The sequence below is a fragment of the Barbus barbus genome (assembly GCF_936440315.1).
Source record: "Barbus barbus genome assembly, chromosome: 47".
NCBI lineage: Eukaryota > Metazoa > Chordata > Actinopteri > Cypriniformes > Cyprinidae > Barbus > Barbus barbus.
Window position 1 is genome coordinate 3,655,495 of NC_136725.1, and position 22,513 is coordinate 3,678,007.

A 22,513-nucleotide genomic window follows, 5' to 3' on the forward strand; every position below is an offset into this window, starting at 1 on the left:
GATTTTGATTAGAAAAGTGTGTTTGCTTTAGGACTGTGCAAACATTGTGATGTCTCCATTCTCAATATCAGCTTGCTCGTCCCAGCTGCTGTTTAGAGGCCTTTATTGTTATCTAGCGTGGCCTGCGTCCAGTGTTGACAGTGTGCAGTTATAGCTTAATTCAGTTTCCTGTTGTGATGGTAAAAAAGTGCGCTTGCATTGTGCTTACCTGCACCTGCCCTCCAATGCAACAATACAGGCCGACAATAGATGCTAAAGTCTCCAGGCACGCTGGATAACACCTGTTAAGGGAGGCGATCATTCCTCCTTTCAGATGGAAATACAAACATCCTTTCGTGATATCCTGAATATGATGTGAAATCTGGAGAGCGATAAATCAATGTCAGATACAGCAGAGAGCTTTTCACATCCTCCTCAATGGCTATTGAGATTAAATGATTTTTGCTCTATTATTAGATGTTCAAATTACTCAAGGGTGACACGTGCCGTCTGAGATTATGTCAGCAAGACTGGGATGTTAACTAGAATCGCAATTATGCAAGACGTGTCGAGATTTGATCAAACAGTTGACTTTAAGCGCTGGGTGATTTGGTTTAGTTGTTAATAGGTAGATTTTTTTCATAGATTTTTCAAGCCATGTTGTAAAGAGGACATTCATTCATTCATTCAAAGTCAATTATGTCCTTCAAATTTAAGTAAAAAAAAAATAATTATTCTTTTCCAATATCATTTCCAAAGAAATTAAGGTACAAAATGCCTTTATGTTAAGTAGGAACATGTTAGCTTTCACAGACTAGATTACCAGGTAACAATATCAGACACATATTAAATACTACTATTAATCTTAATTTTAATGTTATAAATATGATTAATCATAACATTAATAGTAGTATTTGATATTAATATATTGCCATTTTTTATATTAATATATTGCCATTTTTTGTTTCATCCATGTATTTGAAATAGATTAAAAATATAGATTGTTTCAAAGCAGCTATACAGTGATACACAAGGAAATAGTGTGTCAAATTTTTCATTTGAAATCAGGTCATTACATTTTTTTTTTTTTGAAAAAAATACAAATTAGCAAAATATCTGTCAGCCAAATCAAGTACTGTGGTGCGACTTTTTAGGAGGGAAAAAAAAAAGAAAAAAAAGAAAGGAATTGTATAGCAACTTACAGACCTAAGCCAATAATAACATTATTAAATAATGTAACTTTTTTTTATTATTTTTTATTCATGACAAGACAAAGTTGAGGTTGTAAAACATCATGTGGTGCGACTTCCCAAAAACGTTGTTACGTTTATGTTAAACTATTTAGCTGTTTGTACATCCATATATATTTTTTTTTAAATTACCTTTAACAAAAAACAAAACAAAAAATATATATATTGTATCATACTAAGGTGACAATATCAGATGGTAATAACTTGATATGTACCATTATACTGAATCATTACCATTTTCTACCATAGCACAAATTCAAAAAGAATGAAAGAAACCCAGTTTGAAAACTTAACAATTGTTTTATTTTTTATTTTTGTTCATTGTACAAGAAAAGTGATGCAGTAAATGTGTACAGAAAGTACACAGTATTTTGTACATCACCATACAAACTGCAGTTAGAGAGGGAGTTCCCACGTGAAATGAAACACTTACATAATTCTTTTTTTTTTAATAAAGGTTGGAAAATTCCCAGGAGATTTCAGATTGATTATGTGAGTTAGGGAGGAGATGCTGGTTTCCGGGAGGCTTGGGATGTTGTTAGAGTAGACTACACTCACAATCATATTAATTCAACAGAGCGTCTGGAGTGTGAGATTTAGCAACAGCTCAGCAGTTTCAAGAGACTCAGTAAAGCCGGTCACTTACACTGCAAATGTGAAATATGGCGGATAAACCCTCTTAATGTATGTAGGTATTGGTTAACAGCTATTCAGGGTTTTAACAAATGAAGAGAAACCTAAACGACCTATGGATTAGGCTTACTATGCATTCTTATATAATACCTCCAAAAAACTTTCTCCCACCCACTCACCCCCTTGTTGTTCCAAATCTGCATGCATTTCTTTCTTCTGTGAGACATGCGAGAACATATTTTGAAGAATGTGTGCAGCCAAACAGTTGTTGGCCCCCACTGACTTCCATAATATGGACAAAATGCTATGGAACTCAACAGGGACCAGCGATTGATTGGTTACACACAAATATCTTCTTTTAGATCATCAGTGTTTTAGATGATATAGTAGCATACAATTGTTCCCTAAAATGCTGTCTAAGTAGGCAGCTCACTAGATTTTGAAACGAAGCTGTTAAATAACAACAGTTTAAATTCTTGTTTGCATGATTTATGTCAGTAACGCAATTGGGTCAAATGCTGGTTTTTGAAGACTCAAAGGCTTTTGGATCTACAATCAGCAATCTGTACTGGCAGGTACATCACAAAACGCCAACGATTATCTTTTCTTCCCGGTTTGTTTGTTTTCAACCCTGGCTTCATGCTGCTTTAACCGCTGTCAGAGCGGGCCAGATTTGCCAAGTCAACGAAGCGGTTTACAGGAGCTCAGCTAAATCCGGGCTTTGTGCAGGCCTAGGGCACCTCTGGCTCACACCGCTGCCTCTTACCGAAGGGGAAAAACACATTGACGTGATGCTCAACAGAGGAGCTGCTCCACCCACCCTGAAAAGTCACATTCACATGTTCCACCACACTCTCACGCAAAGACATTCAGCCAGAATCATAGCAGGGAGCTGTTTTCAACCCTGCCTGTCAGTCATGTTCAGCTCCGCCCCCTGTGGACCCTGGGCGGCAATGACAGGGATGGCTGGGTGATGGTGATTGGTGGGTAATGACGGGTTATTTTTTGAAAGGCAGTGGGTCGTACTTGCTCGTTCTCTGCAGTGCAGCTCCGGTAATAAGCCGAGGAGGAAGTCCTCTGGGAGCTGGGTTTTATGGGTAAATGCATGCTTATAGCACACGCTAACTCACACTGGGAGAATTGAGGGTTTTAGGAGCAGAAAGCATTGGTAAATAAGTGTGCCGGGATAGCGGAGGGAAGGATTTAGATGGCGAGAATGAGAAAATGGAGAGGGTCTCAGTAGGGGATGGTAGGAAAGAGAGTTTGACTGATGATGGTTCACAGAACTTTGTATGCGGAAGGCCTGACAAGTGAACGAGCAAAGAAAAATAAATGATATGGTTATTTTTCATATGGTTTGTTAAACCATTTCTGACACATAATAGTATATACTGTATATGGACACCACTGACTGCTGTTGTTAATGGGATAGTCCACCCAAATATGAAAATATGCCATTAGTTACCCACTGTCATGTCCTTCCAAACCCATAATACATTTGTTCATCCTCTGGTATTTTTAAAAACAAGCTAATGAGCTTTTTGTTTCTTTTTATTCCTACTGTAGTTATTTACCTATAGCGGCTAATCAATCAGTATTCTGAAAAATATACAGGAAATAGACTACCTCTGTTTTGGGGTGTTTTGGTTGTTTGTTTTTTACCAGATTTTAAGACTGCATTGTATGTATCCTTCATGTATTCCCATAATGCATCACAATAATCTATATTAAAACAAATCCAAGTTGGTGTATAATGTTGCGTATAAACAAACACATATTTCATTCAATATTGAAACATACTGTTCAAAGTAGTTACAGACATATTATGTTTCTTAATACTTGTGTGTTTTCATGCTGTTTGGAGAATTACTGTTAGCTTAGCAACATGCTAACTCAAACACTGTTGAAAACAATGAGTTGAGTCTTCATGTGCGGTTTGCTATTCGTATATTCCAAATCAGTCACAAGGAATTTCAGATTCATACTGTATGCAACAAACAATGGGTTATGGATTGTCAGATTTTTAATAAATGGTATGCATTAGCATGCTAGGGCCACCAAAAAGGCTGATGTCCAGGTGTGCCATTTCAATCTTTGGCTTGATATGATTCATGTTATCACTACCACAGATGTGACACACATCCTCGTGCAATATCCCTTCTCAATCTGGTGTTTGTAATGAAAGCCTTTTTGAATTATCTATTCATCTTCATCCATGTGTCAGAAAATGTTGTCGTCCCAGAGTGCCTGTATTAGTAATGTATTTTCACATGAGAGGTTGAAACGAATATTCAAACGCCCTTGGATAGCTACATGATCCAAATTCGCACAGGCCCATTTTCATTTCAAATGGCAGCTTTCCCTAAATTGCAGCTTTGCCAATGCAATTTACAAGATCGTGGCCACACTGACTCATATTGGAGAAATCTGTGACACGCACTTTTCTGCATCATTCTGGTCCTGATTCATAACCATGGGGCCCTTTGCTATATATGATCACCTCGAGTAAAATTCATATGGTAATATGGACATTTGGCTGATTGGAATGAAATTAAAATGTGCTGTGAATGTCCTTTGATTGTTGAACTTGAGAAAAGGGAAGAGCGGTAATGGTACAGGGAAATGGATTTATGGTTAAGTTTTTCAAATGAGATCTGCTAAAGCTGTGACTTTGAAACGCATGTTGGAATTTTATGAAAGATACAAAATAATGTATATAAATAATTCCATGTCAACATTATACATTAGTGGGCACAATTAATAAAATAAGCAATCCATAGGTTTCTTAGAATTCAAACTTGACTAAAGGTTGAATGGTTCATTAAACCAATTAATTATTGAATGTGCTTTAAATAGCCTATGCTTTGCAAAGCACAGATACTGATTACTTAGTTTAAAAAATCTTGTTAATATTTTCCTGTAACTGGAAAATATTCAGTGTGCTCTATTGTATACTGAATATTTTAACAAATGGAGTAAATTATGATCTTTAAAAGCTTATGAAAAAGAAGTGCTTAGCTGCATTGAATATGCACTTGTAGTGAACTGTTGTACAGGGATACTTGATATAACTATTAAAATAATATTAAATAAATAATTAAATAAGGCCGCTTAAGTGTACTTAGAATATATACTTTCTAAATGCAATTTTAAAAAGTACACTGAATATACGGTACCTCAAAGTATATTAAAAGTATATATAACATTTTTTTGATCTGTTGACTAAAATATTAAAGCACTTGAGTATAATTTTAACTATAGTGTTATGTTCTATTACATTTAATGTTAATATATTATAAATGTACTAAATTGCAACTTCATCTTTACACATATTTAAATAAATGACACATGGCCTTCAATAGAAATAACATTAAAGCATATTTAATTTACCATAAATGCTTGTTTCAACAGACAATAGAAGTAATTGTAAAATTACATATTAATTGTACTTATATCCTACTTAAGAAGCTCAAAAACACTCTAAATTTCAGCTAATTGGATTTAATATAAATTTGAACTATAATATGTTTTTTTATTTAATTGCCGTTAACATGCCGTTACGTGCTTGAAAACATTAAATTCAGTTTACATTAAGTGTATTCTTATAAAGTATATTATTTCAATAATAAATACTCTTTTTAAAAGTATACTAAACATACACATTTTCCACAAAGATGTACTGAAAAAACAAACTATGACTAAGCCATTTGAAATAAAGGCCCCTTGTTTAATGTATTTTGTTAATACATTTTGAAGCAGTTATGACATTTCCATATTGACAAAAATTACTGCCTATGTAGCACGTAATAATTTGTACACCTTCTAACAGTAAAGCCATGCTCACACTACATTTGAGCATTCAAAATGACTTCAGATGCTTCAATCCAAAATGTACAAACATACAGTCTACTGCACTGTCCTGCAGCGCTGCAGTTTTACATTTATGTTCTTTTAATTCAGCTACAAGGCCATGCTGTGATGTATCAATCTTCTATTGGTCAAATGGTTTCACATGATACGAATTCACAGGTCAAAGTTCACCAGTCCTGAACTTTAGAGCTCAGCGAAATGCGAAACAACTTTGCTTGAGCTTGCATTTCCGCTCTCCTGCATTCACATGCGTGTGAATGAAAGTCATTGGAATGAAAAGTGCAGTGTGACTACACCTTAAGTCATACTAAGTATAGGGAATGCGTTTTCAGTCTGTTAGCACACACTGAATGACTCCCAGCGGTCCAGACTTCAGTTCTTCTACTGTCCACACAGCTCACAATCGCTCACATTCAGAGAGCGTCAGGCAGAGGTAATATGAGTCCTCGGGAGGGTCTCTCTGGTCATTGACTGTGCGTTTGAAGAGCGCTGAAGGGCCACTCGGGCCCTCGGGGTGCATTCTGAGGTCTTGCTTTGTTAACTGCCATGTTACAAGCCTCCTGACTGCGTAGATTATAGCTGGCAGATTGTTTTTTCAATCTCTCTGCCACCTGATGTATTGTTATTGAGCATCTCTACGGACAGCAAAGCATACAGGCATATTTTGTTAGATGTGGCAGTTGTGGTGCGTGAATGTGCCACAATGTGCTTTAAGGGTTGTCGTACTATTATATCAGTATAGTGTTTAATGGAATTTTACTGGCAGAATGTTTATTGTTGTGTGTGTGTGTGTGTGTGCGCGTGTTTTCCCCTCTACCAGGACTTTCTACTATTAACATGTCATATATATATAGTTTTTTTTTTTTTTCCTTGTCTCAAATAACCCTACATTTTATGTATGTTTATGTATGTATATTCAAGTATGTGAAATATTTAAAGTTTGTGGCATAGACTCTTTAAATATGTCCCAAGAGTTTTACACACCGGTCAGTTTTTGCAGGGACGTTTGCATGTGGCACAAAACAAAATGTGATTGGTTGCTTCACCTGCCAGTTGTATGGCTTCTAGGGTGGGCCTTGGCCATTCAAAGCAGCCAAGGTTCCTAGACCGTGCAACTACTCTTATCAGACACACCCATTTCAGGTCTTGGGGTACAATTACATGACAATGATTGTACTAAAAATGGAAACATTTTTCAGTTTTTGAAAAATTTTGCATGCAGACAATACTGTTATATTCATGCCAGGCCAGTAGATGGCAATCTCACTTTGTAAAGTAAATCTACGCATCTGTGCACAAACCTATAGAATGAACACATAATACGCATGCGCATGACGTCACCTTTTTCACAAATTCATGTTTTTTGGAGGTTTTTTTACATGGAGACAATAATGTCATTGTTTTCAAAAACTTGCACTTTGAAACCAATTTTCAAAAAAATTTATTTTCAGGCTCCCAAAATGCCATTATTGTGTAAATGAATGGCCAAAACGCATAAAAAAGTTTTCTGTTGTAGTTGAAAATGGTGTCTCTACTTATGAGCTAATGAATCGATTCAGAAGAGTTTGATTTGGGAAACATACAAAATGTATTGGGTACATCAGGTCTAGGGCAGGGAACCACTTCAAAGGTTCAATCAGAAGTGCTTTTGTCAGAGCCATGGCCTTGTGGAAAGTGCTCTGACAGATAGTGGAACAGTACTTTGACTGACTACAGTTTGAGTCCCAACTTGTGGTCCTCTTTTTGGCCCTATGTACAGTACATATTCATATGTGGAGATAAATATGATATGAATAAATCTGGATATGTGCATTAGTGTGCGTCTGCTATGTAAGTGGACAGATCGGATATTCCCTTGAATGTGAGATGTACGTCATTGAAAAAGCGATGGTAGGAAATGATATCAATGCAGGTGGACGTTTTTCTGGGCAGTGTTGCCAAGTCTGCAGTTTTCCGCTGGAATTTGGCTACTTTTACACTGTTGCCATGGGTTAAAGTGATCTAACCCTGCTATTTATATGTAGAGGGACCCCCACTGGAGGGAAAACCATAAAAAATGTGATCAGTTTTGAATAGCAATGGGGCTGGTTTTATTTCCCAGACCTGGCAACCTGTCAATACGTCCACCCTGGGTTGTTTTGCCAAGTGTATAGTGCAAATGCAGATATCAGATAGGGGTCACTTTTAAAAGAATAAATAAGCAGGTAATCAGAAAAAAATCTGATATAATCAAAAAATCTGAATTGGTCATCAAGAACTGCAGTGTGAATGCGGCCTTGAACTATCCTCTCAAACAAAAGGCATAAAAATCCCCAAAAATGAATGAAAAATGAACTCTTTTTGATCTGCTTTTTCTCTCCTTGTTCTTTAGTGGGAAGAAATTGGAGAGGTGGACGAGAACTACGCGCCCATCCACACGTACCAGGTGTGTAAGGTGATGGAGCACAACCAGAATAACTGGTTGCAGACGAACCTCATATTAAACCAAGGTGCCCAGCGAGTGTTCGTGGAGCTCAAGTTCACTCTACGGGACTGCAACAGTCTCCCCGGCGGTCTGGGCACATGCAAGGAGACTTTCAATGTCTACTATTACGAAACCAACGACGAGGAAAGGAGGAATATTCGGGAAAACCAATACACGAAGATCGACACCATCGCGGCTGACGAGAGCTTCACGGAGCTTGATCTCGGAGACAGAGTCTTGAAGCTGAACACGGAAGTTCGGGATCTGGGTCCGTTGACAAAGAAAGGCTTCTACCTGGCTTTCCAAGACCTAGGCGCGTGTATCGCGCTCGTGTCCGTCCGTGTCTTCTACAAAATGTGTCCTTTTGTTGTCAGGAATTTGGCCCTCTTCCCGGATACTATAACTGGGGCAGATTCCTCCCAGCTTCTGGAGGTGTCAGGGACCTGTGTCAACAACTCGGTGGCTGATGAACTTCCCAGAATGCATTGCAGCGCGGAGGGGGAGTGGCTGGTGCCCATTGGGAGGTGCATGTGCCAGGCGGGCCATGAGGAAGTTAATGGCTCCTGTCAAGGTTGGTGAACATCTTCATTATTATGCAAATGCAAGCGCTGCCAATGCCGCACGTGTGTGACGTATCCCCTTGAACTGCGTCTCTGAATGTCACACACGCTGATGAGAACCTGACCTCTTTGTGTGGTGTGGGCAGACTGTGACATTCATTTCACAATCTAGTAATTTTACGGTTTGCATTTCTCATGTATTATGGCAGACGGAGTTTATATTTGAGATGTTTATAATGGCTGTGTGCATATTTAAGGTACTTAGAGCACTCGCGGGTATTTAAGATACTTTCTCAAGATGGTTAGAAGGATTTACGTGACTCAGTGCTGAGAGGCAGCGTTAATCATGGTAGGAGTGGCTTGGTAGTGTAACAGCTGTCAGAAAGTATAAGAATGACAGGCAGATGATTCTCTGAGTTAAGCAATACAATGAATCTAACTGGATGGCAGCCCACTTCATGCCAGATATTGTAGAGTTTATTGTTTTAAATAACACCATTTACGCTGCAACACACTTGCATTCAGAGAGTCTGAAAGTAATGTGAAGTGTGTGCAAAATGTTTGTGCCTCGCAAATATTAACTTCTGAAAGGAAATGTATTCAAGATTTGACAGGAAAATGTTGTTTTAGATACTGTAGGTGGGCTCAATTTGTTCCAGGAAACTCCACCAAAATCAAACCATAATGGTTCAGTTTGTATTAGTCTCTCAGTAAACATTTTTTCTATATAAATTATTGCCATTCTTTGTGTCTATGCAAAATTATTGCTGCCAGACTCTAATGACAAAGAAAACTCAAATTTGACTGATGTATTGCAGTCCATCAAAGAAAGAAAGAAAGAAAGAAATACTGTACATGAATGAATGAATGAATGAATGAATGAATGAATGAATGAATGAATGAATCAATCAATCAATGAATGAATGGATGGATAAATAAATAACAGCATTATATAAAACCAGGAAAATTGAATTGGCAAAAAAAAGTAAATGAATAAATGAGGTACTGCAACACCAAATGTGTTTTTAATTTGGAAATATATTTACAAAGTTTATCAAATAATTGTAATTTTATAATAAAATGCATGTAATTTTATCAAATAATTTATCAAACAATTATGGTTAAAAATCCTTTTTTTAGGAAAAGGCTTACTTTGAGACTAGCGTAAAAAAAAAAATCTATACTTATAAGACTTGTTAATAGTAGAACTTTACAATGAAAAATAATAAAATAATCATTCAAAAATGTTAAAGTCTTAATTTGGTTTGTTGATGCCGAGTGGCTTCAAATAAATAGTTGTTATAGGGTTGCTATAGTGGTTATTAGTAAACACTGTACATCGTTGATGGGATTTATTAATGACTGATGTCAGTATCTCTACAATATCCATTATATGACTTATATAATGGCAGAAAGAGCAAGGAAATTCAATGAAAGCAAGTAATATACATAAAATTACCACAACCGCAAAATCAAACAACTGACTTAACAATTTGACACTATTAGCTTGTCCATTTCTTTTCTCTTTAGTGGCAGTTCTCTTACATTCTTTAGATGCTGTGCAAACCGATGCTCTTGTAGCCCTCAGATCTAGTGCTATTCTAAATACTTTACACGAGCTTGCATGAGCACTATGAATTGTTGTTATATCGAAAAGAGCAACATAAGATTCTTCTTACTTTTTCAGATTTAGAACAACATGGTTAAATAGTAGCAACATTTTAATTTTCAATTTGTTTCCTTTTTAATCATTATGCTACCAGTCATAAATGAGGTGCAGTTTTCTCTGTCTTTAGTTTTGATGGCTTTACCCAACCCCCATCCACACCACTGGAGCCCAGAGGATATAATGATAGTTTGGATAGAGGAGACAGGAAGTGATCGAGGGGTCCACGCTCCAGCAGTGGAGGAGGACAGTGTGTCCTGTGAATGAAACGGTGCCTTCATCCTCCTCCTCCTCTCCTCAGATTGCTTCCTTTGTCTGCTGCCAAAGTTGGCGCTTTGCGATAAGGGTTCTTTTTGAGCGCAGTGTGATATTTCTGTGTGAATTAATTTCCATTGAGCTGTCCTGAGGGAATGTCCGGTGCCTGTGCAATGTAAGCTTTACAGGGAGTTGGTTTGTGCAGTTGGCCAGGTTTCCAAGCAGACCAGGCGACAAAGTGTCGGAAATGCTTTCAGGGCTTTTGTCTGGAGGACGGGCTGCAATTCAGTGGGCAAAATGGTACAATGAGCACCGGAGCTGTGGGTGTGGGTACATCCACTGTTTCTATTCAAATGTTTCATGCAGACAATTATAAAATTAATGTAAACATGACAGTCACCTGAGATAAAGAGGAAAGGGGCTGTCTGGCTGCTCTTTAGGGAGACATGCTGAATTCATTCAGTTTGTCAAATAAATAGGACATTTTATCAGACTAGAATAGAAATAATGTAGAAGTTGATGGCCTCGATGAGAATTTGTACCTCTTGCAATTAGAATAGAATAGATTTTATGAGTTAAACTACGACAGCTTATGCAATTACCCAGCAGGAAAGACCCGTTCACACTAAGTGTAGTGATAACTATGTTAGCCTTCACATCAATGGACGATCTGAAAACGCTCTGAAAATGATTCCAGTTATATCGTTCCTCTATGCCATTATCTTTAATGTTGTAGTGTCTGCTCTTTTCTTAGGTTATGGTCACATTAGTGAAATTTTGAGGACAAAAAAGGTTGATTGTCTGTTGTCAAAAGTGTTACAATCATTTTCAAACCTGTGAAGGGAAATTTTGTGCAAATAATGTGGTTTCCAACTTAAACGACTGGATTTTGCCTGCACAAAATATTCGCCAACAGTGTTAAATGAGACTGCACCTTTAAAGGTGGGGTAAGTGATTTCTGGTAGCCAATGTTGATATTTCAAATCACCAAAACAAACACACCCCTACCCCAGAAGGGTTTCGCCCCTATTTTGATAGCTCCGCCCCACACAAACGTACGCAACCCAATTTTACTCACCTATCGAGAACAAACAAACCAACCTCGGCGCCCGATCGCAGGCCTTCCCGCTCCTTGAGTTCTCTCCAGCGCTGGAAAGCTGATCTGATATTTACATGGGCCCTACTTGCGCTGCGGGGCGGAGCAACAAAATACTATAGAACTCATTATAATCAGTGATGCTGTCGACACTGGATCCTGACAGTAAACTGCTGCCGCATTCTATTTATGACATATTGACACAAATTTCAAATGATTTTCAACGGCCGCTTTGTCGCGTCCAGTATAGACTATCTTTCTGCCATCGCTCGGCTCAGCTAATGTTCGTCCTGTGCACTGAGAGTTCTCTCCAATGCATCACGAGTAGACACGCCCCTTACTGCTGATTGGCTACAAGTTTGTTTTGGTACTTGGCCCTGACTAAGTTTTCTAAAGCGTTTTTGAAAAAATACATACCCCACCTTTAAGTTTAGAACATTTTTTACAACTTTGTAGTTAAAGCCTATTTATTGTTCATGTCGAGAACATGCCTTTGCACTCATAGTATAATGTCTACAGTATGTGACTATTATAGAGTCAAGCATCCTTTTGCCTTTATAAATGTATGACACATTTTGTCTCACATAGCCAGACTTTTGACTTGTTGCGTGAAATCTTGTTTACATTGTCAGAAACCTGTGCAAATAAAGCAAAATAACAACAAAAATGGCAACGCTGATATTTACAGCAATAATCTGACCTAAATTTGATCTTGAGCTGATTCATTAGCAGAAGTTATCATTCCACCACCTGCTTGACATCATTAACAACAGTTATAACCAACAGATTTGAATGTCAGATGTGCAGCAAAGTGTCTTGACTATCTATTAGTTGTTTATTCAACAGTGCATCATACTATGCTAGTTAAGCAGCGGGTTACATCTTTGTATTTTTGCTCTCAGACTATGAGCAGTTCATTTCATCTGACTGGTGTGTCTATAGTATAGACTCTATACCACTGTTTTCTGATTAATGTAAAAATCTAGAAAAATAAAACACACAATGTTTGAACTTAAATAATATTAATTCAATTCCAATAGATTCTGATAAATATAGACCAACACAGTGTTTAGATTAAATCCAGAGTCTTGATGTAATGTAATATTTCCACGTCCTCTTAAAATCCTCAGTGCATGTCAGACAAAAGATTAATAAAGCAGTGGAGATGGAAGGGAAAGGAATCTGCTGTCTCGATGTAGCCATATCACACAGGGCTGAACTGAGAATTCATATAATTTGCAGCAAAATTAAATATAAAATTAAATAAATGTCTCATACAAATGAACAGCAGTGGACATAACAAACTAATTGGCAATGACTGTCCTGCCAGGCCTGTGGAGGTGTGAGTGAAGTACAGGATTGTGGATGGGACGGCGTTCGGCTCTCTGTGGGATTGAGTCGGCTCTCCAGGCCGGAAGCTTTCTGAAAGAGCTGGATCTCCTGATCTCCCTCTATTTTCATTCCTGTCAGCCGTTACTGCTGCAGATGTCAAACTCGATCCGGTCACTCTCTGCATACCAAGGGACTGAGTTACTGTGGAAATGTACCAAAGACGAAGATATTTTGGAGAGCACATCATGCTAACAGCATCGGGAGACAAGAACTGGCTTGGTTTTCAGAATCAGAATCAGAATGAGCTTTATAGGCCAAGTATGTTTACACATACGAGGAATTTGTTTTAGTGACAGAAGCTCCACAGTGCTACAGAAAGACAGCAACAGGACAGGACACAGATAATAAAGAATAATACAAATATCCAAATAGGCAATGTACTAAAACAGCAAAAAACACAATATATAATATAGACAATTATGTGTGTAAAGGTCTGATATGTGCAAATTTTAAATAAAAAAAATTGATACAAATAAATTAAGCAAGTGTGGTGAATAAGTCATTAAGTCCAGTAATTTTGGATTTCTTTGGGACGGGGATGATGGTGGAGCGTTTGAAGCATGAGCGGACTTTGCACAGCTCCAGTGATCTGTTGAAGATCTGTGTGAAGATGGGGGCCACCTGGTTGTGTGAGAGGTGTTCATGGCGGGTGTGGGTTGTTTTTTCAAACCTACAGTAAAAGTCATTCAAATTGTCTGCCAGTTGTTGATTCTCCAGAGCACTGGGGGATGGTGACTTGTAACTGGTGGTATCTTTCATACCTTTCCACACTGAAGCTGGATCACTGGAAGATCATTTTTTCCTGAGCTTGTCAGAATAATTCCTCTTTGCCACTCTGATCTCCTATTCCAGTGTGTATCTGGCCTGTTTATAAATGACTTTATCCCCATTAGTGTAAGCATCTTCTTTGCCCTGATGGAGCTGTCTGAGTTTTGCAGTGAACCATGGTTTGTCATTGTTGTAGGTTAAATGAGTCCTGGTAGGAATGCACATATCCTCACAGAAACTGATATATGATGTTACAGTCTCTGTGAGCTCGTCCAGATAGTTGGCAGCATTTCAAAAACAGTCCAATCAGTGAGAGAGAAACAGGCTTGTAGATCCCGCTCTGTTTCATTAGTCCATCTTTTAATAGTTCTTAATACAGGTTTTGCAGATTTAAGTTTCTGCCTGTAGGATGGAATAAGATGAACCAAACAGTGATCAGCGAGTCCTAAAGCTGCTCGTGGAACCGAGTGATATGCGTCCTTTATTGTTGTGTAACAGTGATCCAGTATATTACTGTCTCTTGTGGGACATGTGATGTGCTGTCTGTATTTTGGCAGTTCGCGGGAGAGATTTGCTTTATTAAAGTCCCCGAGAATGATTAAAACAGAGTCCGGATGTTGTTGCTCACTCTCTGTGATCAGATCAGCGAGTTTCTGTAAAGCTGTGCTCACGTGCGCTTGCGGTGGAATGTAGACACTCACGAGAATGAACGAGCAGAACTCCCGCGGCGAATAGAACGGCTTGCAGTTAATGAAGAGCGTTTCTAGATCTGAACAGCACATCTTCTTTAACATAGTTACATCTGTACACCACCTTTCATTGATGTAAAAGCACGTCCCGCCGCCGCACGATTTCCCCGTTGATTCCCAATGTCGCCATTTAGCCAGGTTTCCATGAAACACAGAGCAGCAGAGTTAGAAAAATCCTTGTTTGTCCGGGAGAGCAGAAGGAGTTTGTCCGTTTTGTTGGGTAGAGAGCGGAGATTCGCCAGATGGATGCTAGGCAACGGCATTCGAAATCCACGCTGGCGAACCTTCACGAGCGCGCCGGCTCGCTTCCCCCGTCTGCGCGTCCTGAAGCGTTTGACCAGAGCTACGGCTCCGCCAATTACAATGTCCAGCAAAAACGTCCGAGTAGTCAAAATCCGGTAAAATATTTTGTGGTGTGTTCTGCCGAATGTTCAGCAGGTCATCCCTGGTAAAACTGATCGTATTTGAGTAACAGAAAACAGGAAAAACAAACAAAAACACTACAAACACTGAAGACCAACGCACAGTAGCTGCCATCTGCGGCGCCATCTTAGATTTAGAGAAATGTGGAGGGTGTTATTTCCACTGTGTGTCTGACAATAAGAAAATTATTAATAAGTTATTACAGATTTTATTACAGGAGGAATAGCTTATATATATATATATATATATATATATATATATAGAGAGAGAGAGAGAGAGAGAGAGAGAGATTAGAGTTTAGAATAAAATATGACTGTAAATTAAATTAAATTAAATACTTTTACCTTTAATAAAATCATTTTCCACTTATCGTAGGCCACATTCTTTTATGATTTATTCAATATCGCAATAAAATAAATATGATTATTGTGAACTGTATTGTGATTATTTAAAAAAAGTTACATAATAATAATACATTTTATCAAATACATATTAGGCTACTGTTGTAATAATACTGCTTGAAAATTTAATAGCGTTAATAACTATTTTATAGTACAACTTTAAAATTAAATCATATTCACTTATTCACTTCATTTTCAAATGTTTAACATTACTTTTATTTTATTTTTTTAACTCATTTTAATTAAACATTTAGTTTAACATGCAGTGCATGTGTTGAATTATATCACAGTCTTTGTGTTTTGATAATCACAATAAGCCATATTGCGAATCTGATTATATGTCAATATGCATTAAGTATTTTAACTTGAAAGTCATAATCAATATAAACTGTCCTTGTATGCAGTGTGAATGTTCTGTAGTGTGAATATTCTTCAAAACGTATTCAGAGAATATGAATATAACAATATTTAGTAGACAAGGCTTTTTATCTCTTTATTTATCTATTTTTTTTATCCTTTTTAGAGCTTGACAGCCTTAGGTCATTTTATATGTATATGTTTTGTCAAATGGAAAAGAGCAGCATGAACATTCTGCTAAAAGTCTTTTGTGTTTTATGGAGGAAAGCAAGTCACATGTTTTAAATGACCTCATGGCAGTAAATCATAACAGGATTTTCTATTTTGGATGAATTATTCTTCGTATTTTTCATATCAGCTGACAATTTCACAATCATTTATGGCATGTAATATCATAGAAGTATAGAAACCGAATTAGTGATTGATTTATTTCAATGCACTGTTCATAAACGGCTTGCTTCTTCAGTAGGATGGTAATTTTATAGTGATTGACTACATTTTCCTGTGCCTTCAGTATGAGAATTTAATAGGATTTTTTTATGGGCTCATTTGTAAGCCGTTCTACCTGTGATTTCACCCACTGCTGCAGACTGCAGTGCAGAGATGTCTCTCTGAAAGTGGTACGTCGGCTCTTCTTGAGAGTCAGGAAATGACAGCTTCATCCAGAAAGTCTTCTCACCCCGTCTGTGGGCCCCGCTGGAGAAAGAAGCCCAGCTTCACACATACAAGTGAAAATGACACAGCCTGAGCCGTCCACACTCGCTGCTGCGCGAGAAGCCACCCGGGTCGTGTTTAATTCAGCATTTCCTCCTGCACACCACCATTCTGCAGTTACTTCACAATCATGTTAGTCGACGCCGAGTTTCACGGTTGCAGGTTTTTCACAGGTCAGACGTGTCTAACATGTCCCTGGTTTGATTCATATTATTTTTAGATGGCAGTTGTGTGTGGGATAAGCATTTCTGATGTGATTATGTGTGGGTGAACATTGATCTGAGCAGACTGAAGTGTGGTATGTAGGTTGTTCTTGAGCAAACTAGGTCTGCATTGACACTAAAGAAATGCAAGGTCTTTGGAGGTTATTTTGGAGTTGCAGTCAAATGCAAATCAAGCACATGTTTTGCCTTATTCAAACACGCTGAGAAGCTATCTCTGTTTACATACCCCTACATGTTTCAATGACTTTTGTTATATATATATATATATATATATATATATATATATATATATACATACAGATAGATAGATAGATAGATAGATAGATAGATAGATAGATAGATAGATAGATAGATAGATAGATAGATAGATAGATTACTAAATGTAAAATTCAGTAACATCACCAGGATATTTATTATTATTATTATCATTATTATTTAACATAATATTTTTTATACATTTGCTTTATTAGATTAAATTATAATATTTATTTATTTAACATAATATTTTTATACATTTTTTTATTTTATTAAAATACAATATTTATTTATTTAGTTAGTTATTCATTTATTTAGTTATTTATTTACTTTAATGTTTATTAACTTGCTTTATGACTCAACCATCATTTAGATTTTTAACTTTTAATTTGTTTAATTCATTATACTTTGAACCATTTATATGGCTAATTTTAATGCAATATGCAGAATTATGATCATGAAATTTACAAAAGTGCTGATTCAGAGAATGCATCGAACAAACACAGGGGCAAAAACTTTTTAAGCATTTGCTTTAATATCAAGCGACAAATTAATTTGTGCCAATGCCAATCCAAGACTGACTTTATTGGCTTTCCTCACTTTGCATAATTATGTATTGTAAAATTAGCTGCATGTTAGTATTTGTTTTTAGCACAGTTTTATTGTATTTATCTCTCTCTCTCTCTCTCTCTCTCGCTCTCTCTCTCTCGTCCTGCTGTCAGAATAGATCTCCAACCTGTTTTTTGGGGTGGCGACCCACCATTTGAGAATAACTGAACTAGATAAAATGACGGAAATGTTGCAATTATGCATAATTATGTCAATTTGTTGTCCCTATTATATTCCCTTTCAATACCTGCAGCACCTGCACACAATTCCTTTATTCCTTTTACAAGCAGCACGCTACAGTTTCTGAATGCTAATCACTGCTTTTGAATATGTTTTGGGGTATTTTATCAAAACGAAAAATGAAAACCTGAATCAAAAGCTGTTGAATCATCAAAACATTGGTTAACCATTGATATTTTAGCGTTTACTGTCTAAACACTGTAGATGTCAACATACATGATCCTTATCCTGCGTTTCATTCAAGTCAGATATGGGATATTCATCAGAAGATTACATATAAACAAACAGCAATGCTAGCATTTGTTTCAGAGGAAATCATTTACCGTGTTTTCATGCCTTTATCTGCTAAACAGGTTTTACTGTCATGTAAATGTGGGAACTTTGATTTATTAATCCATGTTATTTGCTTAAACAGTCAACTAAACTGCAGTGTAGTGTAATTTCAAACACCTGTTTTTGAGATTTTCATAATTTGAAGTTTCTAAACTATAAGTATAAGATCTAAGGATGCTCCCTTGTTGTCATATATTCAGAAAGAAGCTGTCAATTCTGGATGTCTGAGTTTAATGGAATGCAACCCTCAGACTGATTATTTAATGATCTATAATTTTGGTGGATTTTGGCAGGATTTCGTTTGAACCAGTTTGTACCAAAAATGGAGAGAATCTAATTGATTTTTCCCATTTTTGTGTAGTAAATAGTGTAGCATTACATCCCATCTAAGCGCTTTTCATATCTCACAATGAATGACAAAACCCAACAATGACATTTCTGATGTGTTTTCAGGCCTGCCTATAGCAGATGACATGCTGTGAGTATTAGCAGGCGTCCAACTCGATGTCATTGACATAATGGAATTTAGATAGCAGATTTGCTATGCCATAAATCAGCTTCAGTCCGGCCCTCTATTCAAACACAGCATTGAGGAAAAATACACAAGTTTGGCCTCCACAATAGCCGAGCACAAAGACCAACACTAGCAGCCGCCAATCACATGTTTGCATATTGTGATTTGAATGTATTGGTTTATAGTGGCGTTTACTCACAGGACGTTAAACACAGGAAAAGGATGTTTATTGGTGGTGCTCAATAGCCGTCTGGGGTACCATTGTTATGCTTTACTTCGCTGTCTGTTTCTGTTTTAAAATGCATTGTTGCAAAAGCAAGTTTATGTTTTTTGACTGGTTTTTGTTTGACACATTGATGTTAGCATAGATTTCAGCTAGAGATGGAAATCTTAAGGAATGTAGTGATTCTGGCTCAGATTCCAATTAGTCCAAATAGTCAATAACAGTTCTGATCAATTCAGTTTTGGTAATGTTCCTCTTCAGTTATACATGCATATGTATGTATATATATATATATATATATATATATATATATATATATATATATATATAATGTATGTATGTATATGCATGTATATATCTATATCTATATATATATGTGTGTGTGTGTGTGTGTGTGTGTGTGTGTATGTATGTATATATATATATATATATATATATATATATATATATATATATATATATATATGGTAACACTTTATTAAGGCATATATATGTGCTTATTTAGCACTAATACAAGGCTAATATTCTAGTAATATGCATGCTAATAAGCAACTAATAGGTGTAACCGTAAAATAGTGTTACCATATACATATATATATATATATATATATATATATATATATATATATATATATATATATTGTAACGGGGTGAAGGAACACACGACAAGATAGAGTCAGTGAAACAAGTCCCCGGAGGGTGGCTTTATTTACAAGATGTGCTGGTGCAAAGTGACGTGCTCCGTGCGGTGCTTTTCTGTGTCTCCTCGTGTGGTCCCCAAGCGTGATCCCTTGTGGTGATGCACTCGTGGTTGGGCAGGCCGGTCACACGCTGCTTTCTGGGAAAGAGAAGATTGCAAGGCATTAGTTGTGGAGCCGTCAGGAGATCTCTCTCCGTAGTGTGTCTCACAGCGGCTTTTGAGGCCGGAGGTTAATTGATCTCAGGTGTGGCCGGCCCGCCGGTGATGGTGCACAGGTGTTTCTCCTTTGTTTCCAGGGCGACGCTGACGAGCGCTCGGGACACGCGTCACACTCCCAACTAAGCGTTGTCCTGGTCCTGCGAGACAAAGGGGAAATTAGGGGTGGATGGGAGGTGAACCCTGACAGACCTGCGAAAGCTGCCCAGACCCGGGAGAGTCCGTCCGCGTTGGCGTTGGCCGACCCCGCCCGATGTCGTACGATGAAGTGGAAGTCCTGGAGCGCCAGGAACCATCGAGTCACTCTTGCGTTGGTATCCTTAGCCCATGCCATCCACTGTAGGGGAGCGTGGTCAGTGATGAGGGTGAATTTGCGTCCGAGGAGATAGTACCTGAGCTCCAGGACCGCCCACTTGACGGCCAACGCTTCCCGTTCGACTGTGGCGTAGCGACGCTCTGCTGGGGTCAGCTTTCGACTGATGTAGACCACCGGATGTTCCTCACCGTCCACTACTTGGGAGAGGACTGCTCCCAATCCGGTGTCAGACGCATCTGTCTGTAGGAGGAAGGGACAGCCGAAATCCGGGGCCCATAATACGGGCTCTGAGGTGAGCGCTGTTTTTATCTGTTGAAACGCCTGGGCCACCTCGGGGCTCCATGAGACCTTTTCCGGCTGTCCCTTCCGGGTCAGGTCTGTCAGGGGGGCCGCTAAGGAGGAGAAGTTAGGGATAAAACAGCGATAATATCCCGCCAACCCCAAAAAAGCTCGTACCTGAGTCTTGGTGGTGGGTCGCGGAGCTGAGAGGATGGCCGTCACTTTCTTTTCCTGAGGTCTGACAAAGCCCCGACCCACCTGGAAGCCCAGGTACTTGGCTTCGAACAGGGCAAGATGGCACTTCCGGGGGTTGGCGGTCAGTCCAGCCCGTCGTAGCTCCGTTAGCACCCTCCGTAGGCGCTCCAGATGTTCCTCCCAGCTCTCTGAGTGGATGACAACGTCGTCTATATAGGCAGCGGCATAGGTCTGGTGGGGCCGCAGCAGGACGTCCATCAGGCGTTGGAAGGTCGCTGGGGCCCCGTGAAGGCCGAAGGGAAGAACCCGGTACTGCCAGTGGCCGCTAAGGGTCGAGAAGGCGGTCTTAGCTTTGGCGTCCTCTGTCAGTGGCACCTGCCAGTATCCCTTGGTGCGATCCAAAGTTGAAATATACCGGGCTCTCCCCAGACGTTCTATCAGCTCATCCACTCGAGGCATGGGGTAGCTGTCGAATTCGGAGACCTCATTCAGACGGCGGTAGTCGTTACAGAAACGGAGGGTGCCATCAGGCTTCGGTACCATGACGATGGGGCTGGACCATGGGCTGCGAGACGGTTCGATTACCCCTAACCTCAGCATCTCCTGTATACCTTCCTCGATGGCGTGTCGCCGAGCCTCCGGGACACGATAGGGCCGCTGCTTGACAACGATTCCTGCTGGTACTCTGACATCGTGCTGAATGACGTTGGTCCGTCCGGACAGGGGGGAGAACACATCGGAGAACTGACTGACCAGACATTGTAGCTCCTTCTTCTGGGCCGCCGAGAGGTGGGGGTTGACGTCGACAACCACGGGGTCCGAGGTGGCAAGGGCAGAGACCTGGGCTCCAGTTCCCACCCAGCGCTTCAAGAGGTTGACATGATATAGCTGGTCTTCCTTCCTGCGGCCGGGCTGGCGGACTCGATAGGTGACGGGTCCAATTCTTTCGGTCACCGTATAGGGCCACTGCCACGAGGCCAAGAACTTGCAGGTGGACGTTGGGACCAGAACCATTACGTGGTCACCCGTCTGGAACTCCCGTGGCTGGGCGGCCCGGTTGTAATGGCGTAGTTGGGCCTGTTGAGCTTTTACGAGATGTTCCCGTACCAACGGCATCACTCTGTCGATCCTCTCCCTCATGTCTCGGACATGCTCAATAGTTGAACGGTGCGCGGCCGGTTGCTGCTCCCAGGCTTCCTTTGCCACATCCAAAAGACCCCTCGGTTGGCGGCCAAATAAGAGCTCGAAAGGCGCGAAGCCGGTGGAAGCCTGGGGTACTTCCCGGATTCCAAAGAGCACATATGGCAGCATTTTGTCCCAGTCACGTTTGTCTTCGGCCGCTACGCGTCAGAGCATCCGCTTGAGCGTTTGGTTAAACCATTCCACTAAGCCGTCGGTTTGGGGGTGATAGACAGAGGTCCTGATTTGTTTCACTTTGAGGAGGCGACAGAGGTCCGCCATTAGCCGGGACATGAACGGCGTGCCCTGGTCGGTCAGTATCTCCGCTGGGATGCCGACTCGGCTGCTGAGCAGGAACAGCTCCTGAGCAATGGCCTTGGATGTGGCCTTGCGGAGGGGAATGGCCTCGGGGTATCGGGTGGCATAGTCGACTATCACCAGTATGTGTTCGTGCCCCCAAGCGGACTTTGGCAGCGGCCCTATGAGATCCATCCCGATGCGCTCGAAGGGCACCTCGATGATGGGCAGCGGAATCAGCGGACTGGGGGGAGGTGTCTGTGGCGCGGTTCGCTGACAGTTCGGGCAGGCTTGACAAAATCTTTTCACATCGGCCTCCAGGCCCGGCCAGTGAAAACGATCCCGTATGCGCTGGG

At 39.6% G+C, this 22,513-nt stretch overlaps 1 protein-coding gene across 1 annotated transcript in view; it reads left to right on the forward strand.

The window, feature by feature from the left end:
- LOC306865524 (ephrin type-A receptor 5-like) overlaps positions 1–22,513 on the forward strand; it is an 83,367-nt gene that overhangs the window by 6,977 nt on the left and 53,877 nt on the right. Inside the window, exon 3 of the mRNA XM_079410185.1 lies at positions 8,104–8,767. Coding sequence (XP_079266311.1) covers positions 8,104–8,767 — 664 coding nt within the window. The remainder of the gene's footprint in view (positions 1–8,103; positions 8,768–22,513) is intronic.